The 23481-nt window shown below is 37.7% G+C and overlaps 1 protein-coding gene across 6 annotated transcripts in view; it reads left to right on the top strand.

Annotated features, from left to right (window-relative positions):
• The window catches only part of TASP1 (taspase 1), a 247254-nt gene that overhangs the window by 56775 nt on the left and 166998 nt on the right, over window positions 1-23481 (top strand). For all 6 annotated transcript variants that reach the window (XR_006336940.1, XM_043883311.1, XM_043883312.1 and 3 more), the window contains one exon: window positions 7581-7660. Coding sequence is in view for 5 of the 6 variants with exons in the window: in XM_043883311.1 (XP_043739246.1) it covers window positions 7581-7660 (80 nt within the window). In the remaining variant the exon portion in view is untranslated. The remainder of the gene's footprint in view (window positions 1-7580; window positions 7661-23481) is intronic.

Below are 23481 nucleotides of genomic sequence, written 5' to 3'. Positions count from 1 at the left end.
GACTCTTAAAGTAAAAGTTGCATTCCTGGAATAAATTCCACTTGGTTACAATGTATTATCCTTTTATATGTTACTGGATCCAATTTACTAACTTTTGTAAATACTTTTTGCATCTGTGTTTATGAGAGACTTTGGTCTGTAGTTTTCTTGTAATGTCTTTGGTTTGTGTTCATTTTGCTTCCTGGATATGTAGCGATATATTTCATCAAATTTGGAAAGATTTTTGGCTGTTATTTCTTCAGATGTGTCTTTCCTGATCCCTCCTCTTCTGTCTTCTAGGATTCCAATTTACATGTGTATTTGACCTCTCATAGTGGTACTGATAATTTTTTTTATTTTTCCCATTCATATTTCTCTTTGTTTCATTTTGAATAATTTCTACTGCTGTTTTCAAGTTTACTAATTATTTTTTGGCAATACTTAGTCACTTGTTAATCCCATCTGGTTTATTTTTCATTTCTGACATTGTAGTTTTTATCTCCAGAAGTTTGGTTTGTATCTTTAAAAAAAATCTCTTCTGTGTATCTGGTTAACATGTTTAATATTTCCTGTAACTTCTTGAGCATATGAATACAATTATAGTAACTTTTAATATCTTTGTTTACTAATTCTATCATCTTGGTCATTTCTGGGTTTTCAATGGAATGATTTTTCTCATTATAGGTTACATTTTCCTGCTTCTTCACATTTGGTAATTTTTTTTATTAGATTCCACACATTGTGAGATTTGCCTTATTTGGTGTTGGATATTTTTGTACTTTAATTCTAGGATGTGGTTAATTTATTTAGAGACAGCGTCATCCTTTCAGGCCTTGCTTTATACTTTGTTACACGAACTAGAGAAGCATTTAGCCTTGAGCTAATTTTGCTTTGCTGCTAGGCAAAACCCTTCTGAGTACTGTAACAGATGCAACCAGAATGAGGTTTTATTTTTTTAGTGTGACTAGTGGGAACAGGAGCTGTTCCTGGCCCTAGGTGAACTTGGGGATTGTTTCCTCTAAAATGTTCGTGTTATTCTTTCCCAGACTTTGATGATTTCCTTTTACGCTTACACTGATCTGTACTCCGCTGAAGCCTGGAGGGACTCTGCACGTTTTCGGAGTCCTTTCCCTGTGTGGCTCTCTCTTCCCTGGGTTTCTGCCCTGTGAAGCCTGGCCCCCTGGGGTCTCTGGCTGCCCAGCCCTCTGTCTTCAGCTCACAGAGGCCGCAGGGTTCCTGCTCTGAGTTCCTGTGCTGTGGCAGGAAACTCTCCAGGCAGTAAGCGGGGCCGTCACAAGCTTTACCCCGTTTGTTTCCTTGCTCTCACGGATCACTGTCCCATGCTGCCTACTGTCTAATGTGTGAAAACTGTCGTTTTCTGTATTTTGTCTGATTTTTTCCCCCATTGGTTCAGGCAAGAGTGTAAATGTATTCCTTGTTACTCCATCTTGTCCAAAAGCAGAAATCTCTCCAATACCTGCACCGCGTACCTGCAGTAGTTGGAAAAAACCCAGATTCCCTGAGTATTCTGTGTGTGTGTTAGTTGCTCAGTCATGTCTGATTCTTTGCAACCCCATGGACTTTAGCCACGAGGCTCCTCTCTCCACGGAATTCTCCAGGCAAGAACACTGGAGTGGGTTGCCATTTCCTCCTCCAGGGCATCTTCCCTATCCAGGCATTGAGCCTGGGTCTCCTGCATCACACGTAGATTCTTTACCGTCTGAGCCACCAGGGAAGCCTCCTGAGTATCCTAAATAAATGAAATTAAATTTATCATGTTTTTACTTTAAGTTTGTTTACACACACCCCTAATAAGTCTAGTATATAATTTCTGTAATGATAATAGTTGAGACTTACTGCATTAACACACAGTGAGAGACACTGTTTTATGTGATTCGTATACATTATCTCATAATATCATAAAATGATTTATGAGGATAACGTACGTTTTGTAGATGAAGAAACTGACTACCTTACTTGACTTGTTATCCTATTGAAATTTTATGGAGTCCTTCCGTATCACATTAGAAGCAGCAGACTAAAACTCATAACAAGGCAGTAAAACTCTTGTATAATAGCAAGAAATAGCTGTTTACATCCATTTAGTTATTCATTCACTTATCATTCCTTCATTCAGCAAATATTTATTGTTTAATTCCTGTGTGCTAGATATAGAGATAAAAAAACTATCAAAAGCAGATGGAAAACTTAGAAACCATGGTCTTCTGGTGTCATCTATTGAAGAGGCAGGTAACTATGGGGGCAGCAAAGCATTGGGTGTTTTCTAAGAAGTCTTCAAATAAAAAGTTCATCTGTCTGTATACTTAATTGAGGAAGACAGGGGGTATATCTGTTTCAGCTACATCTAAAGTTGTTAGAATTTTGTAAACTCTTATTGCTTTCCTAAAAGGAAAAAAACCCCTCAGCAAAATTTTAGGAGGAATGGTATTTCTATTAGCTGATAATCTTTTATATTTTAACTTTCTGGTTCTTGTCAGCATGACATGATGCATTATTTAAGTATTGGTGTTTGGTCAGAGTAGCTGAATATTTGATACCTTCATATATTTGGTGGAACCGTTGTCATAAACTGTGCCCTATTTTCCCAAGTTGATTTTATTTATAAAAGTATATTTTCACTCTTTTCTCCTCCATGATGATATGGCGTAACTTTGATAGGCCTTACCATCTAGAACAAAGGTTGTCAAACTACGGCCTATGGGACAAATCTAGTCTGCCGCCTGTTTTTGTCAATAACAGTTTTTGGAACACAGCCACACCCACTTGTGTACATATTGTCTGTGGCTGCTTGTGCTCTGCAAAGGAGCTGTTGCATCTGAGACATCTGGGTACAAAGCCTAAATTATTTGCTGTCTGGCCCTCTAGCCGAAAAAAACTGCTGACTCCTAACCTATTATAGAATAAGTTATAATTTTTTATAAGTATAAACTTGAACAGTCTTGTTTGACTTAGCGTTTTCTTTTTTCACTGTATGGTTCACATCACTTAATGTACTTACTTTGACTTCGTCGCGGCGCGTGGGTTTCCTCTAGCTGTGGCAGGCGGGGTCTGCTCTCCAGTTGCCGCCCGTGGGCTCCTCGTGGCGGTGGCCTCTCACTGCGGAGCATGGGCTCTGGGGTCCGGCCTTCAGCAGCTGCGGCCTGTGGGCTCAGGAGTCCTGGTGCGCAGTTGAGCTGCTCCTTGGCATGTGGAATCTTCCTGGATCAAGGGTTAAACCTGTGTCCCCTGCATTGGCGGGCAGATTCTTATCCATTGTACCACTGGGAAAGTCCAAGTTATAATTTTTGGAAATTTTGTTTCTTTTGGTGAAAAAGGGAAAGCTTGGAAAACATTGTTGCTTTACATTTAATACGAATTAACCTAAAGTGCTCATTAGACCCTCAGATTTTTTGAGATGCAAATTTAGTTTTTGGTACATTGTTTATTTGAAAATGCAATTAAACTTATTGTATTTCATAAATTCATTCAGATTTTAGTCCTTTTGTATGAATGTGAAAAGAATATTTAAAAACCTATAGATTAGAAGAAACATAAGAAGACCTATCAACTAATCAGAAAGTATGGATGGATTAGTTGTGTTTCCCCTCAAATAAAATAGTTTACAAGGCAAAATAACAATAATAGCACAACTTTTAGGAAAAAATCAGGGAAATGTGAACATCAATTGAATAAAGTTTTGATTCTAAGGATTTATTGTTAAATTTTTCAAGGTGTCAATTTGTTATGTTGTTATTTTTTTTTAAAGTTGCTTTTTTAGAGACGTTAAAATATTTATATTTGAAGTTATGTGGTGTCTGAGATTTATTTCAAAATAGTCTGGATGGGAGTGAAAATTAAGATTAGCAATGTATTAATCATTGATGAAATAGGGTGATGATCCGTTTGGATTCACATACTATTCATTATAATGTATGTGTTTGAAAATTTTTACAATAAAATTTTTGAGAAGAGTTAAATCCTTGTTATTTAATTTGCTCATTATTTCTTTTTCCACATATAGCAGGTTCTCCTTTATTTGCACTTTCTGTATTTGTAAGCTTTAAATAAGCAGTATCCACCAAATTGATGATCTTTCTTCAATTCTGTGTATTTATGATAAACAAAGAAGTCATAGGTAAAATAGGCAGAAATCTGTTTTGAAGTCCAAAGAAGCAGCTATCGTTTTCTCCTCTCTCTCTTATCTAGCATAATACATTGTAAGCAGTTTTGAGAGCTTTCTAAAATCACTAAATTGCACATTTTTAGACTGACAATAGCGTCATGATTTTTGAAAATAGTTCCCATCCATAAAATCCTGGTTGAGCTCGGTGCACTTCTGAGTGTTTGGTATACTGAGTGTTCAGTGGCTCCGCTTGCGGACGGTCTTAATCACCCCAGTCGGTGCTGGTCTCCGCTTACTGTTGCTTTTGTTTCATAACACTTTAGACTTACGCTGGTGTGAATTAAGGAGAGCGTAACGCAAGGAAAACGCTGTCCTTTGGAGAATTTTGACACCCTCGTTTATTATTTTGTTGAATGTCTTGCAGTTGTTTGTTTAATGATTAGTGTGTTTTAGGCATTGTTCTGAGTGGCTATGTGGATATCAATGAAAAACAAAGGTCCCTGCTCTTAATGAAGCTTACAGTTTACTTGAGGGAGACGTGTAAACAATAGAGATAATATGTAAGCTATACAGTATGTGGGCTTCCCCGTGGCTCAGATGGTAAAGAATTCCCCTGCAATGACGGAGACCTGGGTTCCATCCCTGGGTTGGTCCGTGGAGTCGCAAAGAGCCAGACACAGCTGAGCTACTGAGCGCACACACATACAGTGTATAGTATGTCGTAAGGTGGAAGAAGTAGAAAAGGGCAGAAGGAGAGAGATGAGGAGTACTGGTAGAGAAGGGTAGCATGTTGCGTAGTTTTAAAGTGTTGAGTTTCAGGCCTCATCAAGGAGATATATTTAAACAGATGGAGAAATTTGCCAATTGGAACATAAGGAAGATCCTGACTGGGCAGTCGTGGCGAAGGCTCTGCGGCCAGAGCTGCCTTGACGCGTTTGTGTTTTTACAGGATGCTGGAGTAGAGTAACCAAGAGGAGGAGGAGACACGGGGAGGAGGGGGGACAGAGGACCAGATCATGTGGGTGCCTGGAGACTCTGCTGAAGGCTCCACAAGGGGCTTCTCAGGGTTTTGAGAAGAGGAGTGTCATTACCTGGCTTGCGTTTCCCAAGGATGTCAGTGGCTGGTGTGTTGAGACTGGACCAAGGCAGGGAACAGAGCAAGGCAAGCATGGGAGTGATGAGGCTGTTGCAGCAATCCAGGAGACCGACGGAGGCGGCTCAGGCCGAGGTGGTGCAGGGGAGAGCTGGGAAGTGGCCAGACTCTGGGTGTGTCGACAAGGTGGAGTTGGTGGGTTTCCTAGTGAATTGAGATAAAACTTCTATGAGAGCTTTCTCCTTGGAGAATCATGAATATGTGAGAAATATTTGAGTTGGTGCTGCAGTTAGTGTTCTGGGAAGTGATTTTTTTCTTTTGATAGGATGTGTTCGGTTGCTTTGGTCGTGTCCGACTCTGAAACCCCATGGACTGTAGCCCACCAGTCTCCTCCGTCCATGGGATTTTCCAGGCAAGAATACTGCAGTGGGTCGCCATTTCCTCCTCCATGGGATCTTCCTGACTCAGAGATCAAACCTGCATCTCTTGTATCTCCTGCATTGCTGGTGGCTTCTTTACCACTAGCACCACCTGGGAAGCCCTTTTGATCATATCGTTTTTAACCAAGCTCACATAACTTTATAGCATTTTAAAATGATATCAAAAGCAGTTATATGCCATTTTTTTGTGATGTTGAACTACTGGACATGTAATTTTTGATAGTAAGGAAAGTCGGGTATTCAGAATTCTTATCCATAAGACAAGCATCCAAAATGCTCACTTTCTTGGTGAATATTATAAAATGCCTAACATACTTAAAAACTTGCATGGCAGACAGTGGCAAACTGATTTTATGTAGAATCAAATCTTTGAATGACTGAGAAATGAAAAATAATACTAAGCGTATTTTATAAAATGCTTTTGATCCCAGATACTGGGATCGAACCCCAAATGACCAGTGGGTGTGCTGAGAATATTAGATTCAGCTCCAAACTTCTGTCTTGATCATTTTGTGCACTGCTTTAGCATCTCCTTTACATTTTCACATGAATAGAAGTTATTTCTTATATCAAAGTATTTTTCTGAGCAGGAGAAAGTGCTACAAATGCCATCAGGATAGTTCAACTTGCATCCAAGTTCCTACTTGAATTATTCTTCCGTTTTCCTTTATGTGACAGCTTTTCTTGGCTGTTTCTTTGCAGTGGTCTTCATTTGATACAAGAATAAGAGAACTGTTTTCTATTTTTGGAGTCCTTTAGAATTTTTTTAAAAAATGGAATTTTGAAGAGGTGAAGTTGTTTATTCTTGTGGGCTCTCTCCCTCCTCTTTTTTTTTTTTTTAAAGCTCCCTCAGTTCCCAGCTCTGTATATATTGGAAAAGTTATTGAGCCTAACCATCTAGTTTCTCTTTGGAACTGTTTGAATATATTTCTAAGTATCTACTTTGACTTTCTTCTAATCTGTCACTGATCTTATTAACAATCAAATCTAAAGACTTCAATATGTATTACTTTGAGTTTTTATTGTTGGATGATTAGAGGAACAGAAACAAAAAATAGGGAGCAGGAAACTAATGAGTAGGCTCTAGTTCAAGGAATCCATTACTGGCTGGCTGAGATCTTTAAGAAGTTGGCTGTGGAAGGAGATGAAGTGATTGATTATTGTGGTAACTGCTTGCTATTACTGTGTTAGGGAATGGAGTGGTTAATTATCCTGCATGCTATTTGAAATCTTTGAAAGAAAGTCTTTTACAGTTAGCTAACAGTACCCTTTTATTCAGTTACTGTTATGTTAAAACCTGCCATTGGGGCTTAAAAAAATTACTTCTGGGACACACCACACTACCTTACCTCAGTGAAAATGATTCTGAGTCATATATGTGTGTGTGTGTGTGTTTGTGTGTGTGTATGTATATATATATATATATATATTGCATTGAGGCTTAGAAATGTAAGTGCATATCATTGTGTTTGGGCATCTCTGGATGTACCCCACTCATTTTGGATAGATCCAGCTGTTATGCTAGGCAAGAATACCAAATCTGAAGACATTTGCTTAAGCTTTAACTCTTGACATGATTAAAATAGTTCTTGTACATAAACTGAGAACCACTTTGATCCAAGATAAATCTTTATATTTTCCACTGGGAAATCAACTATTTTTTCTTATTATGTTGCATTTTGCCAATTTTTACTTATTAGTTATTGCAAATGATATCATACCATTTACTGTTTCCAGTTGTAAAATTTCTAACTTGGGGAAAAATTAAATGAAGCCTTTTGGTATATAGCCATTTTGAGGTATTGCAAAATTTTTAGTTGCCTTATTATATTGCTTATATTACTTTATTATATATGTATATCAATAAATGTATATATTTATTACCTATATACATGTAGGAGAGGATGACACTGGATTTTTAAAAGAATAATCTTTCTGTTGTTAGCTTTTTAGTTGGAGAAGGAGCCTACAGATGGGCAGTAGATCATGGAATACCCTCTTGCCCTCCCAGCATCATGACCACAAGTGAGTAAAATCTTTTCAAAATTAAGCTGTATTAGCATCTATACCTGAAAGTGTTACATTGCTTTTGATCCATGTAGCACCAGTATTTAAGGAAGAAAGCTTGTATGTTAAAAGATACATAGAAAGTTAGTTGATTTTCAGTCAACTTTATATTCCTGAGGTCCCCCCACTCCTGCTTTTCATGCTTTTATAGAAGTATTGTTAAAGGATCCCTTGTAGGCTACTTAAAATAGTTACTGACAGTAAAACCATAATACCACCCACTTAAAGAGAGAGAAAACATAGGTCAACATCTACCCATCCGTGAGCTGAAGAAGGCCTATCTAAGTACCAAGGCTAGGAGAAGGAAAAACAAAAAAATAGAAAAAAGGTCAAAAGTCATAAATAGATAATACAGCATAACTAATAGGGACATTTAGATTAAGATGCATACATGTTAAATCTTACTTGTTAAATCCCTCTTACTTGGTGAAGGTAAGTGTGTGGTCAAATGAACATAATACATTGTAGGTACAACTGTAGATTGGCAGAAATTTTGGAGGATGGTGCTGAGTAATATAAATCAAAAGCCTTAAACCCATTCTGCTTCTCTGAACTTGTCATTAGAGATATAGACATATTTATGTAGAAGGGTGCTCAGTGAGCATTTATTAAAAATGTAAAAGAAATTCTATTATGTATAAAATAAACCATAAGGATATATTGTACAACACAGGGGATGTAGCTAATAATTATAAATGGGGTATAAGCTTTAAAAATTGTGAATCACTATACTGTATATCTGCTACTTATATAATATTGTACATCAACTATACTTCAGTTAAGAAAAAGAGAAAGAAAAACATAAAAAAAATTATAAAAAATTTTGAAAAACTCTTATATCCAACTCAGAAGAATGTAAGTAAATAAACCATTACATATTCTTATAATGAAATGTTATAAAGTAACTAGAAATTGTTATAAAGACATAATGATTAAATCTAATAATGACTTTAAAAAGTAAAAAATGGATATAAATATCTATATTTGTGTGTTTCATATGTCTGTCTTGAGAAAGAAGTCATGGCTGCATATTTATGCATAAAACAAAGAAATTGTTTAAAAACATACACAACTTAAAATTTTTAAAAAGATATTTTATTAAGTAATCTATGAGTATAATTTAAATAATCAAATGAAAAAATGAGGACTCATTGGCTCCAAGGAAACCAAGCTGTAGAAAAAAGATATAATTATGTATCACAGCAAGTGTCTAGCAAGGACCAGCAGTTAGTAACATATTCACAAAATGAGTTTGATGTCACTGAAAGTTGGACTAGCGAGAGGCTGGCGGGAGAAGTGTGTGCAGAGGAGGGCAGGGAGGATGAGGCCTCTGTATTCTCACACTCCCGATCACTAGTTCCGCCTTAAGCTCTCCCTGGTGGAACTTAGGGCAGGGCTCCCTGCCAGTTGCGTTTTGTTTTTCCCTGGACACAGGCCCCTTGGCGACCTGGGTCTGCCTGCGTGCCCCTAGGTCTGCCATGCAGCTGCCGTCTGCTCTTCACTGCCCCATCACTCTGGATCTGCCTTTTCCTCTCTCCAGTGTCAAAGTGGCTGCTTCCTCAAGTCACGTGTGGGTTTTTTTTTTTCTTCTTCTTCTTGTTTTCCTCCCACAGTTGGTATATGAAAGATGGGAAGTCACTTTCACTTAGGTTTCTGAAGAAATTGCTGTATCTTCTAACTTCCAATCTTGCTATTATGCAGTCCACTGGCACTTTGGTTCCCAGTTCTTTGTGGTGGTCTTTTCCCCTCTTTCAAAGGAAGTTCTTAATTCCATGTTCTTATTATGACAATGATACTTTGGGATGAGTCTGTTTTTCTCTTTATGATTACTGAGTTCTCTTTTGGACTTTCCATCTGGAAATACGTCTGCTTCTGTTTTGGGGAGATTTTTTAAGAAAATCTTGTGGTAACATTTCTGTCTACCTCTATTATATTTTTCTAATATCTACGAATTAGAGGTTGGATCTTGTGCTTTAATCCTATGTATCCTTTTCAAAAATTACTTTTTTTTCCCCTCCTTATAAAAATCTCTGTCTTTTGCCCTATTGTCTGGGAAGTTTCTTCAATTTTTTCTTCCAAATCTTCTACTTCTAATGAATTTGTAATTTTGATTTTAATATTTTTGGGCTCAGCAGGTAAAGACTCCCAAGATGCAGGAGATGAGGGTTTGATCCTTGAGTTGGGAAGATCCCTTGGAGGAGAGCATAGATACCCACTCCAGTACTCTTGCCTGGGAAATCCCACAGCTTTACAGAGCAGCCTGGTGGGTTCTGATCCATGGATTTGTGATTAATACTTTTAAAACATGATATCCTTGTTCTTGTTTCATGAACTCAGCATTTTTGCCCTCTCTCTTGGGATATTATGGTTTAAAACTTGCTCTTATCTGCTATTTCTGCTTCCTCTGTCTTACTTTGTGTGTTTCAGACACTAATATATGTTTGCTAATTTCCTCAACTATCTAGTGACCCTCTGCAGTTCCATATTCCCGAGTGAGGCACCTACGGGCCTGTTGGCAGCTTTGTGTGAGAGGCAGGTCTGTTTGACCTCAAGAGAGGAGGCCTGGTCATTTCTCTCTGCAGTTTTTCCCTTGGGTTAGGGAGAGACATCTTCCCACCTCTGGCAGGGCGGTAGCCAGTATTTGGGTACAGAACATGGGAAGGGCCGGAGGTGTTCCTTTGCCTTCCTCAGACTTTGACGTCAGAGTCTATTTTTCAGGCAGAGTCCCTGCCTGCTGCCAGCTGCGCTCCATGTCAGCTAAATTAGGGCCCATCTGGTTCAGTCTCTCCATGAGTTAACTTCGTGTTTTCTGCAAGCACAAGGAAAGGATCTGGGCATCTCCATCTCCCTGTTCTCCTGTTTTTAGTCCTGACCTGGCTTTCAGACACACCAGGTGCCTCTATTTCAAGTTCTCTTGATGTTTCTTTGGCAGAAATTAGTTTAGTTTGGCCAAGATTCATTTGCTTTGTGATGTCCTGGCTAGTGGGCATTGGGGTTCATCTTCCTCTGCTCAGTTAGTTACTTGCTTTCTATTTTCTAAAACTATGCTGATACCATTGTTATGTTCACCCCTGGTGTCTGCCAGTCTTTCTCCCCACTTACATTTCTTTCTGGTAAATTTTTAGTAGGGCATGGGGATGAATTCATGCATTCAGTCTGCCAATTTTACTTCAGAACATTTATATAAAAACATGTTATAAAATGGTACTAGATTTTTGCAAGATGGCAACATTATTTTTGACTGTATATTAGTATTTTATACTTGGAATAAGAAAAATATAAGGTGCCATAGTTTTTTTTTTTTTTATGACATATACCCAATCAACAGGAAATCTCTGAATAAATAAGGTGTTTGAAAGTTAAGCGATGTATTCATTTTTTTTGTTTTGGCAAAAAAGAATGATTTTGACTTACGAATTTAAAAGGAGAAGCTATACCTATTATTTAGATTAAAGAAATTTTAAATACCATCTGGTAATCAGCCATTTGTTTAATCCTCAGTAGAAATAAAATGGTATTTTGGTGCTGGTTAATGATAATGCTTTATACTTGATTACCTTTAGGAGGCATAATTTGTAGGTTTTTGTTCTTCAACTTTCAGAATGTCTTTCTAAGGTTTATCCTAAATTTCTTACACAGTTTCACATATAATTACTTATTTCATTCCTGTATGTAGATTTGAATTTCTTTCTGGCATCATTTCCTTCAGCCTGGAATGCTAAAGCTTTTCTGGTAATGTGGTAGATGTGGTAGTGGAAAATTTTCTGTTTTCATTATCTGAAAAAAAAAAATCCTTAGTTTGCTTTTGGTTTGAAAAGACATTTTTTGTTGGATATAGACTTCTAGGTTGGCAGGTTTTTTTTTTCTTTTAGTACTTTCAAAAAATTGTGGCAAAATATTCATAATGTAAAATTTACTATTTTAACAGTTTTTGAGTGTATGATTCAGTGGTACTAAGTACATCCGCAGTGCTGAGGAACTGTCACCCTGTCCATTTCTGTTGTCTCCTTAACTCAGCCAGAAACTCTGTACCTAGTAAACAGTGATTACCCATGCCCCCTCTTTCCTGCCCCTGGTAACCTCTCTTCTACTTTCTTTGTCTACGAATTTGCCTATTCTAGGTCCCTTTTCTAATGGAATCACATAATACTTGTCCTGTTGTGTCTGGATTGTTTCCTTAGTATGTTTCCAAGGTTCACCTATATTGTAGCATGTATCAGGATTTCCTTCTTATAGCTGAATGATATTCCATTGTATCTTTGGACACTTAACGATGTTATTCCATTCTCTTCTGGATTCCATTGTTCCTGTTGGGAAGTCAGACGTGATTGTTACTGCTTTCCTGTGTCTTCTTGTTCTCTGACTGCTTTTAAGAACTGTTCTTTATATTTGTTTTTGCCAAATTTGCTTTTCTTTGTGCTGGTTTTGTTGTGGATCCGGTTTTTAAACAATTGCTCTCCCTCACATTCTTGCTGTCCCTCATCTGTTTCTCGGACTTCCATTTCACCTATAGTAAACATTTGACACTTTCATGTGTTATTCAAGCTTTAATTTTTTCCCCCCAGTGTTTGTTCTCTGCTTTCTGTGATAATCAAGATTCCCATAGAAACAGAACCAATATTTATCTATATATGAGATATTATAAAGAATTGGCTCATGCGGTTGTAGAAGTCAACAAGTCCCAAGATCTGCAGAATCAGACACCATGCTAGAGACCAGGAGAGTCAATGGAGTAATTTCGATCTAAGTTCAAAGGCCTGAAAACCAGGAGGTCACCTGGACTGTGTAGTTTCAGTGTGAAGGCTGGCATGCCCAAGACCAGGAACAGCTAATGTTTCGGTTCAAGTCTGAGGCAGGAAAAAGTTAATATTCTAGTTCAAAGGCAGTTAGGCAAGAAGATTTCTCTCTTACTCAAGGGAGCGTCTCTGCCTTTTTGTTCTGTTAAGACTCTGAGCTGATTAGATGAGGTCCACCAGTTTAGGGAGGGCAATCTGCTTTACTCTATCAACTTCAATGTAAATCTCATCCTCAGCAAGCATACCCTCACAGACACACCTGGAATGGTGTTTGACCAATATCTGGGCACTCTGGCTCAGTCACTCTGACAAATAAAACTAACCATCATGTTTCTTCTATTTGTGTGGTTTCTGTTGAATTGTCTCTGAGCTTGTTTATCTTTCCTCCTGCAGTATCTAATTTGATATTAATTTTTTGTTATGATTTAAAAAAGTAAGTGCAAGATGTTGTGTTTTTCAGTTTTAAAGTTTTCCTTAAAAAAAAACCAACACAGCTTTCATCTCTGTTTTGAAATTTCCCGTATCTTCACTCACTATATCCATTGTTGACATATTTATCAATTGTAATTGATAATATCATTGCTATTAATAACAATATTTTAATTGTTTGAAATCTTTGGTAATTCTGAAATCTGGGTAATCTGTGCATCAGTTTCAATTGATAGATTTTTTTTGTGACCTTGGTCACAAATTTTCCATTTAGTTGCATGTCTCAAACTTTTTTTTTTTTAATTACAACTTGAGCATGTGGATGATGCATTTTAGAAACCATGGTTTATCTTCCTTTGAATGATGTTGAACTTGTTCTAGTATGTAATTAAGTTATTTGCAGATCACCTTGGTATTGTCGCAGCCTGGGTTCAGGCTTTGTTAAAGTAAGTCTGTTTCAGTTTTGTCCTTAATTCTAGACTTGTCCCTTAGTACCAGCTTGTGGTCTTTATTCCTGAGATATGGCTTTTCTGGGGTGTACATTGGAAAGCCTCAAACTTTGTCTCTCGGACAGTGGGTATTTACTAAAACATCTGTCCACTTTTTGGCCATTATTTTCCTCAATGAACTTTTTTTTTTTTTTAATTTGGCTGCCCCAGGTCTTAGTTGTGGCAGGTGGGCTTTTCCATTCGCACTTGCAGGGTCTTTGCTGTGACATGCGAGATCTAGTCCCCTGACCAGGCGGCAAACCTGGGCCCCCTGCATTGGGAGTGCAGTCTTACCAGCTGGACCATCAGGGAAGTCCCTCCTCTGTGAACTTCATGGAATCTTGCATCCCGTGTGAGTGAGAGTTAAGCTCTCATTCAAGATGTGAGGGGACTTTTACATAGATTTGGGGCTTCCGTAGTGGCTCTGTTGCAGTGCAGGAGACCAGGGTTCAATCCCTGGGTCGGGAAGATCCTTAGAGAAGGGAGTGGCTACCCACTCATGTATTCTTGCCTGGAGAATTCCATGGACAGAGGAGCCTGCCGGGCTATGGTCCATGGGCTGCAAAGAGTCAGACATGACTGAGGGACTAACACACACATAGATTTTGGGCTTCCTTTTGTGGATTTCTCCTTAGCAGGATTCCTCCCTCACTTTCCAGTGACTTCAGTAGCCCCACACTCCTGCCTTTCCAACCGGTAAGACCGTAGTTTTCTACCTGAGCTCTATTTTCTGTGCATCTCACAGAGTAGGGAGTGCCTCGTGGGAAAAGCCGTTTGAATTTGGATCTTACCTATTGTGTTTCTTCTTTCAGTGGTTGAATCCTCCCCTATTTTTGTCAGCTTTTGATCACTTGCCTTCAAATAGGTGTGTTTTTTTTTTAATTAAAAAATTCTGTCCAGAGTTTATAATAATTGATCTGTGGGTTAGTCTGATATAAGCTATATGTTTTGTAAATGTGTGAAAGCCATTCAGTCATGTCTGACTCTTTGTGACCCCGTGGACTATACAGTCCATGGAATTCTCCAGGCCAGAATACTGGAGTGGGTAGCCTTTCCCTTCTCCAGGGGATCTTCCTGACCCAGGAATTGAACCCAGGTCTCCCGCATTGCAGGTGGATTCTTTACCAACTGGGCTATTAGGGAAGCCCTATAATAATAAAATAATATAAATAATTGTATCTAAACATTGTATAATTACTTTTTAAGTGCATGGCATAGGAATATATTGTTTTCTTAAATATTGGAGCATTCTCCATAAACCTGGTCTTCCTTTATACTTCCATTACCATTTGCAGTCTCCTGCCCAGTCTGATAAGCACAGTTACCTCTTTGATTTGCTTCTCTCTGTTCCAACAGAAATGTTGAAGTGTGTAGTGAAGTGAAGTTGCCCAGTCGTGTCTGACTCTTTGCGACTCCATGGGCCGTAGCCTACCACGCTCTTCCGTCCAGGGGATTTTCCAGGAAAGAGTACTGGAGTGGGTTGCCATTTCCTTCTCCAGAGGATCTTCCCGACCCTGGGATCGAACCCAGGTCTCCCACATTGTAGCCAGACACTTTACCGTCTCAGCCACCAGGGAAATCCAGAAATGTGTAGTAGTATTCTTTTTATAAGTAGATAAATGGTATCATACTGTTGTATCCTTAGTTTTTAGGCAGGTAGTATTATAATATGATTTTTAAAAATATCGTTTTGTCAGTCAGCAAGGAGTACTTTGAAATCTGTCCATGTTGATATGTATAGAGATGGATTAACTTTAAACTGCTGAGTAGCATTTTACCAATTTATTTAGTCTCTTAATTGATAAGCACTCAGGTTGTTTCTAGTTTTTTCCATTAACATTGATGATTTCATGAATGTTCTTGTACACATCACTTCATATATATATATATATATACACATATATATATGTTTATTGTGCTGAATAGTTGGAAGTAGACTTACTGACTCATACAGGATGTGCATTTACTATTTTGCCGGCGATTGCCAGATTCTTAAGTGGTTTACTGTGTACTTTTGAGGAATCTGGCTGTTTATGGTTGGTGCCTTTGATGACCACTCAGTAGCTCATACTATGACCACATCCTTTGGAGGCCTTTATGATCAGGGGCAAGTTACCTCCTAGAAACTTTTCTCATGGAGATGTTGTGATTCCTTGAAATAATGTATATTGTAAAGAATTTCTACTCCAATTTCTGGTCCATAGAAATACTCAAATGTTGACTCTTAATATCACCCTCACCATATGTTGGATATGAAGATGATCTTGGCTCTGTGGCATTGACTGGTATGATGATCTTAGTGACTGATCCTGCCTGGAGTTAGGTGTAACCATTAGAGCGGTGGTTTTCAGCTCTGACTGCACGTCAGTCACCGGGGAGCTTTGAGACGTCCTGGCTGCACTCAGAATCAATTAAAACAGCAACTTTTAGATGGGCCCCAGGCATCTGACGTTTTTAAAGTTTAAAAGGTAATTTCAGTGCATTCAGTTTCAGAATGTCTGGGATAGAATGTGTACATTCTTTTGAATTCTAGAAAGTTTATTAAGGTTGAAGTTCAAAGGGATGTAATTTTGTTTTCCTTTGGTAAAGGACAACCTTAGTTTGTGCTACAAAGTTGCTACCATCTATTCCTTAATTTTCAGCTATTTTATGCTTTGGTAGGTCCTGTGGTACATCTTTAAATTAAGTAAAGAGTAGATTAAGGACATCCTATTCTATCAGTTTAGGGGCATGATTCTGTCACAAAGAATCCTGTTTTCTTCTTTTCTATGGCTGGGTTGTGTTCTTATATTCAGTAGTTTTTCTGCCTCTGTTTAGGGTACTTTGAAAGATAGCATATTAACATATTAACAATTCATGCTATTAACATATTGCAGAGTTTTAGCATAGATATATCAACACTTAATTTCATATGGCTAGTTAATATGGCCAGTTTCAAATTTTTTATTTTGAAGTACTTATAAATTCACATGCAATCCTAAGAAATAACACAGAGAGATTCCATGTATCTTTTGCCCAGTTTCCTCCCATGGGAACATCTTGCCAAACTAATAGTATAATATCACATTCAAGGTATTGACAGTCAAGATACACAGCCTTTCATCACCACAGGGATCGCGCATGTTGCTCTTTTATAGTCTCACCCACTCACCTCCCACCTTCACCCTTTCCTTGACACCTGGCAATTACTAATCTTTCTCCATTTGTATAATTTTGTCATTTCAAGAATGTTATATAAATGGTGTTCTACAGGATATGAGTTTTTGGGAACTGGCTTTTTTATCACTTAGTATAATTTTCTTGCGATTCATCCAGGTGATTGTGCTTATCAATAGCTTGTACCATCTTAATTGCTAAACAGAGGATATACCACTGTTTGTTTAATCCTTTATCCACTGAAAGGCATCTGGGTATTTCCAGTTCGGGGCTATTATAAATAAAAATTCATGTACATTTTTTCATAAATCTTTTTTTAAATTTTGGTAAAATACACAATGTAAAATTTACCATCTTAAACATTTTTAATGGTACATTTCAGTGGCTTTAATTATATTTACACTGTACAACTGTGACTACCATCTGTCTACAAAATGCTTTTCATCTGAAAAACTGAAACTCTGTTTTCATTAAATGCTAACTCCTCCCTCGTGTCCTTCCCCCTGGCCCTTGGCAACCAACTTTCTGAGTTCTGTCCCTATGAATTTGTCTACTCTAGGTACCTTTTATAAGTGGAATTATACATTTTTCGTTGTGTGACAGGCCTGTTTCACTTACATCATGTCCTCAAGGTTTAGCCATATTGTAGCACATGTCAGAATTTCTTTTTAAGGCTAAATAATATTCTGTTTTATGTATACACTACATTTTGTGTATCCATTTATACATTGAATGGGTTGAATCAACTTGGGTTGCGTCCAGTGTTTGGCCATTATGCATAATTGCTGCTGTGAACATAGGTGTATAAATACCTGCTTTTGATTCTTTTGGTTACCCAGAGTTGAAATTGCCAGATTATATGGTAATTCTGTTTTTAATTTTTCAAAGAACCATTGTAGTCTTTTTCACTGCAGCTCCACCATTTTTAATTCTCAGTAATAGTGTACTAGGGTTCCAATTTCTCCACAGCCTCATCAGTGCTAAGTCACACTCTTTGTGACCCCCTGCAGCCCGCCAGGCTGCTCTGTCCATGGGATTCTCCAGGCCAGAATACTGGAGTGGGGTGCCATGCCTTTCTTCAGGGGATCTTCCCAATTCAGGGGTTGAACCCGTGTCTCTCTTAAATCTCCTGAATTGGCAGGTGGGTTCATTACCACTAGCACCACCTGGGAAGCCCTCAACAGCCTCATCAACCCTTGTTATTTTCTGCATTTGTTTGTTTTGTAACAGTCATCCTAATGCATATGAGGTGGTATCTCATGATTCTTATTTGCATTTGCCTAATGATTATGCTGTTGAATATTTTTTCCTGTGGTTATTGGCCATTTGTATATCTCCTTAAATGTCTGTCTCCGACAAGAGGAAAAAGCAGTAGCCTTTTAAATTCCCTGGAGTTCACTTCAGCTGGAGGGAGAGGCATTGCAACAATGGCTGTCTGTCTCTGAGTCTGTACCTCAGCCCAGAACCAGCAATCAGAGCATAGCTTCCGGTGTTTGGAGGACAGGGTCTCTATCACTCACCTGGCTCTCACAAGCTACATGCACGCTGCTGAAGGAATGGGGGCTGCCTGCCACAGGGCTGGGAGTGGGGAGCTGGTGGGGGCTACTGCACTGTGAGCTGAGATTCACCCAATTAACCACAGTTTATACCCACGGCGTCCCCTGGAAACCTTCCCCTTTAATGGACTCCAGAGTTCCATAATACTTACATTAGACAGACTCTAGCACACCAGTTGTTGTCTCAGTGCAGGGACAGATTCCTGGTGCTTCCTACTCTGCCATCTTGATTCTATCTCCAACTTATTAATTTTATATTAGACCATTCTGATTTAGGGATATTAATCTTATCTCATAACTATTTGCATATACCTTAAAATTTTTAAAAATGTCATTTATAATTTACTTTTGCATATAATATCTTTTGCCTTAAGACATTTAAAATTTTATGTGGTTTTTTATCAATGAACCATCTTTTAAAAATATATATATTTATTGAAGTATAGTTGACTTACAATGTTTCAGGTACATAGCAAGGTGATTCAGTTATACAAATACATATATATTATGTTTAAAATTATTTTCCACCATAAGTTATCACAAGGTATTGACTATAGTTCCCTATGCTATACAGTAAACCTTTGTTGTTTGTTTCATATCTATTTTTTAACTCGGCTTCCCTGATAGCTCAGTTGGTAAAGAATCCGCCTGCAATGCAGGAGACCCCGGTTCAATTCCTGGGTCAGGAAGATCTGCTGGAAAAGGAATAGGGTACCCACTCATGTATTCTTGGGCTTCCCTGTGGCTCAGCTGGTTAAGAATCTGCCTGCAATGCAGGAGACCTGAGTTTGATCCCTGAGTTGGGAAGATCTCCTGGAGAAGGGAAAGGCTACCCACATCCAGTATTTTGGCCTGGAGAATTGGGGTCACAAAGTTTCATATCTATTTTTTAATTAGAAATCTAGCATTCTATTCATACTAAATCAAACAAGTAGAATCAAAATGTCATAATTTTTTAGTTAGGCAAAAATTCATAAGTTTTCAAAAATATATATTATACATATTTATATATATGTATGCAAAAATGTTTTTACTAGATAAAGGCTTGAAAAAGAACATAAAAAAAAGATGGAGAAATTAGGGAATATAAACTAAATAAAATGGGAACACTGAATATAAAATAGAAATGAAACAAACTAGATAAAAGTAAAAGATCATCATATACTCTAGTTGTTTTTAAGCATGACTACTCATTAGAAACATCTGGACCTCTGGAGAAAAAAAGCAATACCTGAGCATTTGTATTTTTCAAAAAATTCAAATAATTCTGATATGCATCTGGATTTTAAAAAGTGATTACAGGTTTTTCTAATAATCCTAGTTCTGGTGATATAGATTTCTATTATTTTTCTGTTGACCAACCATGATTAATACAATGGTATTAAGTGAGTGGTATTAAGTGAGTAATAGTTACATAATTGCAATAGTAGAAGGTGTTTATCAGTTTTCACAATCAATAGCAAGACAAAAAATAAAAGATAGTTGCAATTGCAAGCCGTAGTGGGAACATGATTAACTTAACAATATAAAATAATTACATAAGATTTGGGGGCGTCAAGCAGAGTGATGTGGTAAGTGAAGGTGCACACACGCACATGCTTTCATCCACCCAGTCAGTCTGTCTTTTGGTTGGTGCATTTAGTCTATTGACATCCAAGGTAATGATTGATCTGTGCGGTCCTGTTACCGTCTTCTTAGTTGATCTCGGTTTACTTTCTGTGGGCCTTTTCCTTCTCTTGTGTCTCCTGCCTTCCCTAGGCAGGAGCTTCTCTAGTTCCTTTAGCGTTTGTTGTAAAGCTGGTTTGGTGGTGCTGAATTCTCTTAACTTTTGCTTGTCTGGAAAGCTTTTGAATTCTCCGTCAAATCTGAAGCAGAGTCTTGCTGGGTAGAGTGTTCTTGGTTGCAGGTTCTTCCCTTTCATCATTTTAAATATATCATGCCATTCCCTTCTGGCTTGTAGAGTTTCTGTTGAGAAATCAGCTGATAGCCTGATGGGAATTCCCTTGTATGTTATTTGTTGTTTTTCCTTTGTTGCTTTTAATATTTTATCTCTGTCTTTAATTTTTGTCAGTTTGATTACTGTGTGTCTTGGTGTGTTCCTTCTTGGATTTATCCTTCCTGCGACTCTCAGCTTCTTGGACTTGGTTGACTATTTCCTTTCCCATGTTTGAAAAGTTTCTGGCTGTATGTCTTCAAATATTTTTTTAGGTCCTTTTTCTCTTCTCCCTCTGGGACCCCTATAATGCGAATGTTGGTGTGTTTAATGTTGTCCGAGAGGTCTCTTAGGCTGTCTTCATTTTTTTTCCTTCTTTTTTCTATATTTTGTTCTGCAGCAGTGATTTCCACCATTTTGTCCTCTAGGTCATTTATCCATTCATCTGCCTCAGTTATTCTGCTATTGATTCCTTCTAGTGTATTATTCATCTCTGTTTGTTTTTTAGTTCTTCTAGGTCTTTGGTAAACATTTCTTGCATCTTCTCAATCTTTGCCTCCATTCTATTTTTGAGATCCTGGATCATCTTCAATATCATTATTCTGAATTCTTTTTCTGGAAAGTTGCCTGTCTCCACTTCATTTAGTTGTTTCTCTGGGATTTTATCTTGTTCCTTCATCTGGGACATAACTTTCTGCTTTTTCATTATGGTTAACTTTCTGTAATGTTTTGTGAGGCTGTGCTTCTTCTTGCTTCTTCTCTCTGCCCTCTGATGGCTGAGACTAAGAGGCTTATGTAACCTTCTTGATGGGAGCGGCAGGTGATGGGAAAAACTGGGTCTTGCTCTGGTGGGCAGGGCCTTGCTCAGTAAAGCTTTAATCCAATTATCTGCTGATGAATGGGGTTACTCTCCCTCCCTGGTAGTTGTTTGGCCTGAGGTGACCCAGCCCTGGGGTCTACGGGTTCTATGGTAAAGTCCAAGAGGGTTTACACCAAGGGGGACCTTCTGTCCCTGTGGTGAGCCCCTGCTGACCCACACATCCACGGGAAGCCCTCCAACCCTAGCAGGTAGTTTTGGTTCAGTCTCCTTTGGGGTCACTGCTCTCCTCTGGGTCTTGGTGCATGTAAAATTTTATTTGTGCCCTCCCAAGACTGAAGTCTCTGTTTCCCTCAGTTCTCTGGAAGGCTAATAATCAAAATCCTGCTGGCCCTCAAGGTCAGATTCCCCGGGGATTCTCAGTCCCTTTGTTGGATCCCCAGGCTGGGAAGCCTGACATGGGGTTCAGAACCTTCACCTTAGTGCGACAGCTTCTTTGGTGTTATTGTTCTCCAGTCTGTGGATCACCCATCCAGTGGGTATTGGATTTGATTTTATCGTGATTGCACCCCTCCTACCATCTCGCTATGGCTTCTTCTTTGTCTTTTTTATTTGGGGTATCTTTTTTGGTGGGTTCCAGCATCCTCCTGTTGTTCAATAGCTAGTTGCAATTTTGGTGCTCTTGCAGGAGGAGATATGTGTTTGTCCTTCTACTGCATCATCTTGAACCAGAAGCCCATCAATGAACCACCTTTTTGATGGATTCTGGCTTTGATCACATTCAATGTAAAATACTCCAAAGTTAAAAACAATAAAATTAAAGTCTTTCTCAAAAAGACTGATATAAAAAGACTGATATTTATGTCTTATGTGTGATGGTTTAATCTTTTTGGACTTCTTTGTTTAAATTTTATATGTTTAAATTGTTATTGTATGATTTCAGTTTTGTGTGTAGTGTGAGGTAAGAATTTACTTGTACTTTTTTCCCCAAATAGGTAACATATTGTGCCAAGAAAGTTTACTGAATAACATGTAGGTTTCCAACTGGTATGAAATATCAGTGTTATTCTCTAATTCTCTTAGAATATACATGAGTGTATTTGTAAATTTATTGGTCAGTTCCATTACCCTTTTTTGGGGGGGAGGGGGATCCATTACTACAGTATTGTTCTTAGACTTTGTTCTGAGGGCAGCTCTGGTTCCTTTTCCACCTAATTTTCCTAAGATTTGTTTTTCCTTATTTAACATTTTCTTGTTTAATCTTAAAAGTGATATGTTAGAAGATCTTTGTTATTTTTCCACTGTTATTTTGATTAATTTACATCAATTTGGGGGAAATTAATAAGTACTTAAAAGTACCATGAAACTTTAATCATTGTATTATTAGTCAATTTTCATTTATATTTGCCATATACCCTTTCCTTTGCATGTAATTCCCTACCCGTCTCCTTACCTTTTTGTGTCTTTGAGCTTTCACTTTGTATTATTTTGTCTGTTACTGAAGCCTACCCTTTAGTGTTTTCATTAGCATAGGGTCTGGCCAGTGGTGAATTTGTTCATTCTTGTTCACCTGAAGCTGTTTTTATTTCACTTTAGTTTTTGGAAGTGAATTTTATTGGATATGCGGCTCTGGATGAGCAGGTATTTCAGCGCATTGAGGAGAACCATGTTGCCTAAATGCGCTTGGTCTTGGGTTAGAGGGTAGGGGTAGGTTTGTTTGGTTCTAGCCTAGCCTTCCTGTGGGGAAGCCTTCCTTTGGATTGAACATATGGCTGTCCTTCATGTTGTGGAATCAAATTCAACTGCTCTACTGTTATCCAATGCTCACAGTGCAATAATAATAGCTTTAGCCCTTAGTTTAGCCCCAGAAAAGCTTGATATTTTTAATGTTTTTTTTTTAATGCTTTTAAGGTGGTAATTTTCATGTTTTATCCAGTACTTTTGATAATATTTGGTGGGAGAAATTCTTTTAATATTTAGTCTTCTATTATTAGAAAACTGTATTCTTTCCAGTGTTATATTCCAGTTTGTAATTCTCTCATCAGCTCAATCTAATTGTTTAAATCTGTATTAAATTTTAAAATTCCCATTATTGTATTTTTTTTTTAAGAAGTTCTATTTGATTCTTCTTCAAGTCTGTCTGGACATTTTATCACCTATTGTTCCTTAGTTATACATTCAATATCTTCTTATGTCTATGAGCATAAACATATTTTATATTCTGTGTATTATTGATCATTTCAGTATGTGAAGTTTTTGCAGGTTGGATTACACTTTCTAATGTTTGGCTGATTTTTATTTTTCATTTGGGGTGATTTATTTCTCATTCGTTTTATGAATTTTTTTTTTAAACTATGGGCTCATGTTAATTGGAACATGGAAATTCTTTGAGGAAAAATGCAGGTTTTTCCAGCGAGTATTTGCATTTGTGTTTAATGAGTCTTTGAAGCATTATCTCACCAAGATTATTTGTTTTGTTTTGTTTTTTTATTTGTTTTTTCCAGGGCACATAAGTAATATGGATTCTCCTGATTCTGTCTGAATTCTAAAATATTTTTTATATTTTAATGTTATCTATATCTGTATTTTTTCCTTATAATTCCA

This window comes from Cervus elaphus, chromosome 23 (genome assembly GCF_910594005.1).
Source record: "Cervus elaphus chromosome 23, mCerEla1.1, whole genome shotgun sequence".
In the NCBI taxonomy this organism is placed as follows: domain Eukaryota; kingdom Metazoa; phylum Chordata; class Mammalia; order Artiodactyla; family Cervidae; genus Cervus; species Cervus elaphus.
The sequence above is the reverse complement of the archived record's forward strand: the minus strand, read 5'-3'. Positions and strand labels throughout refer to the sequence as shown.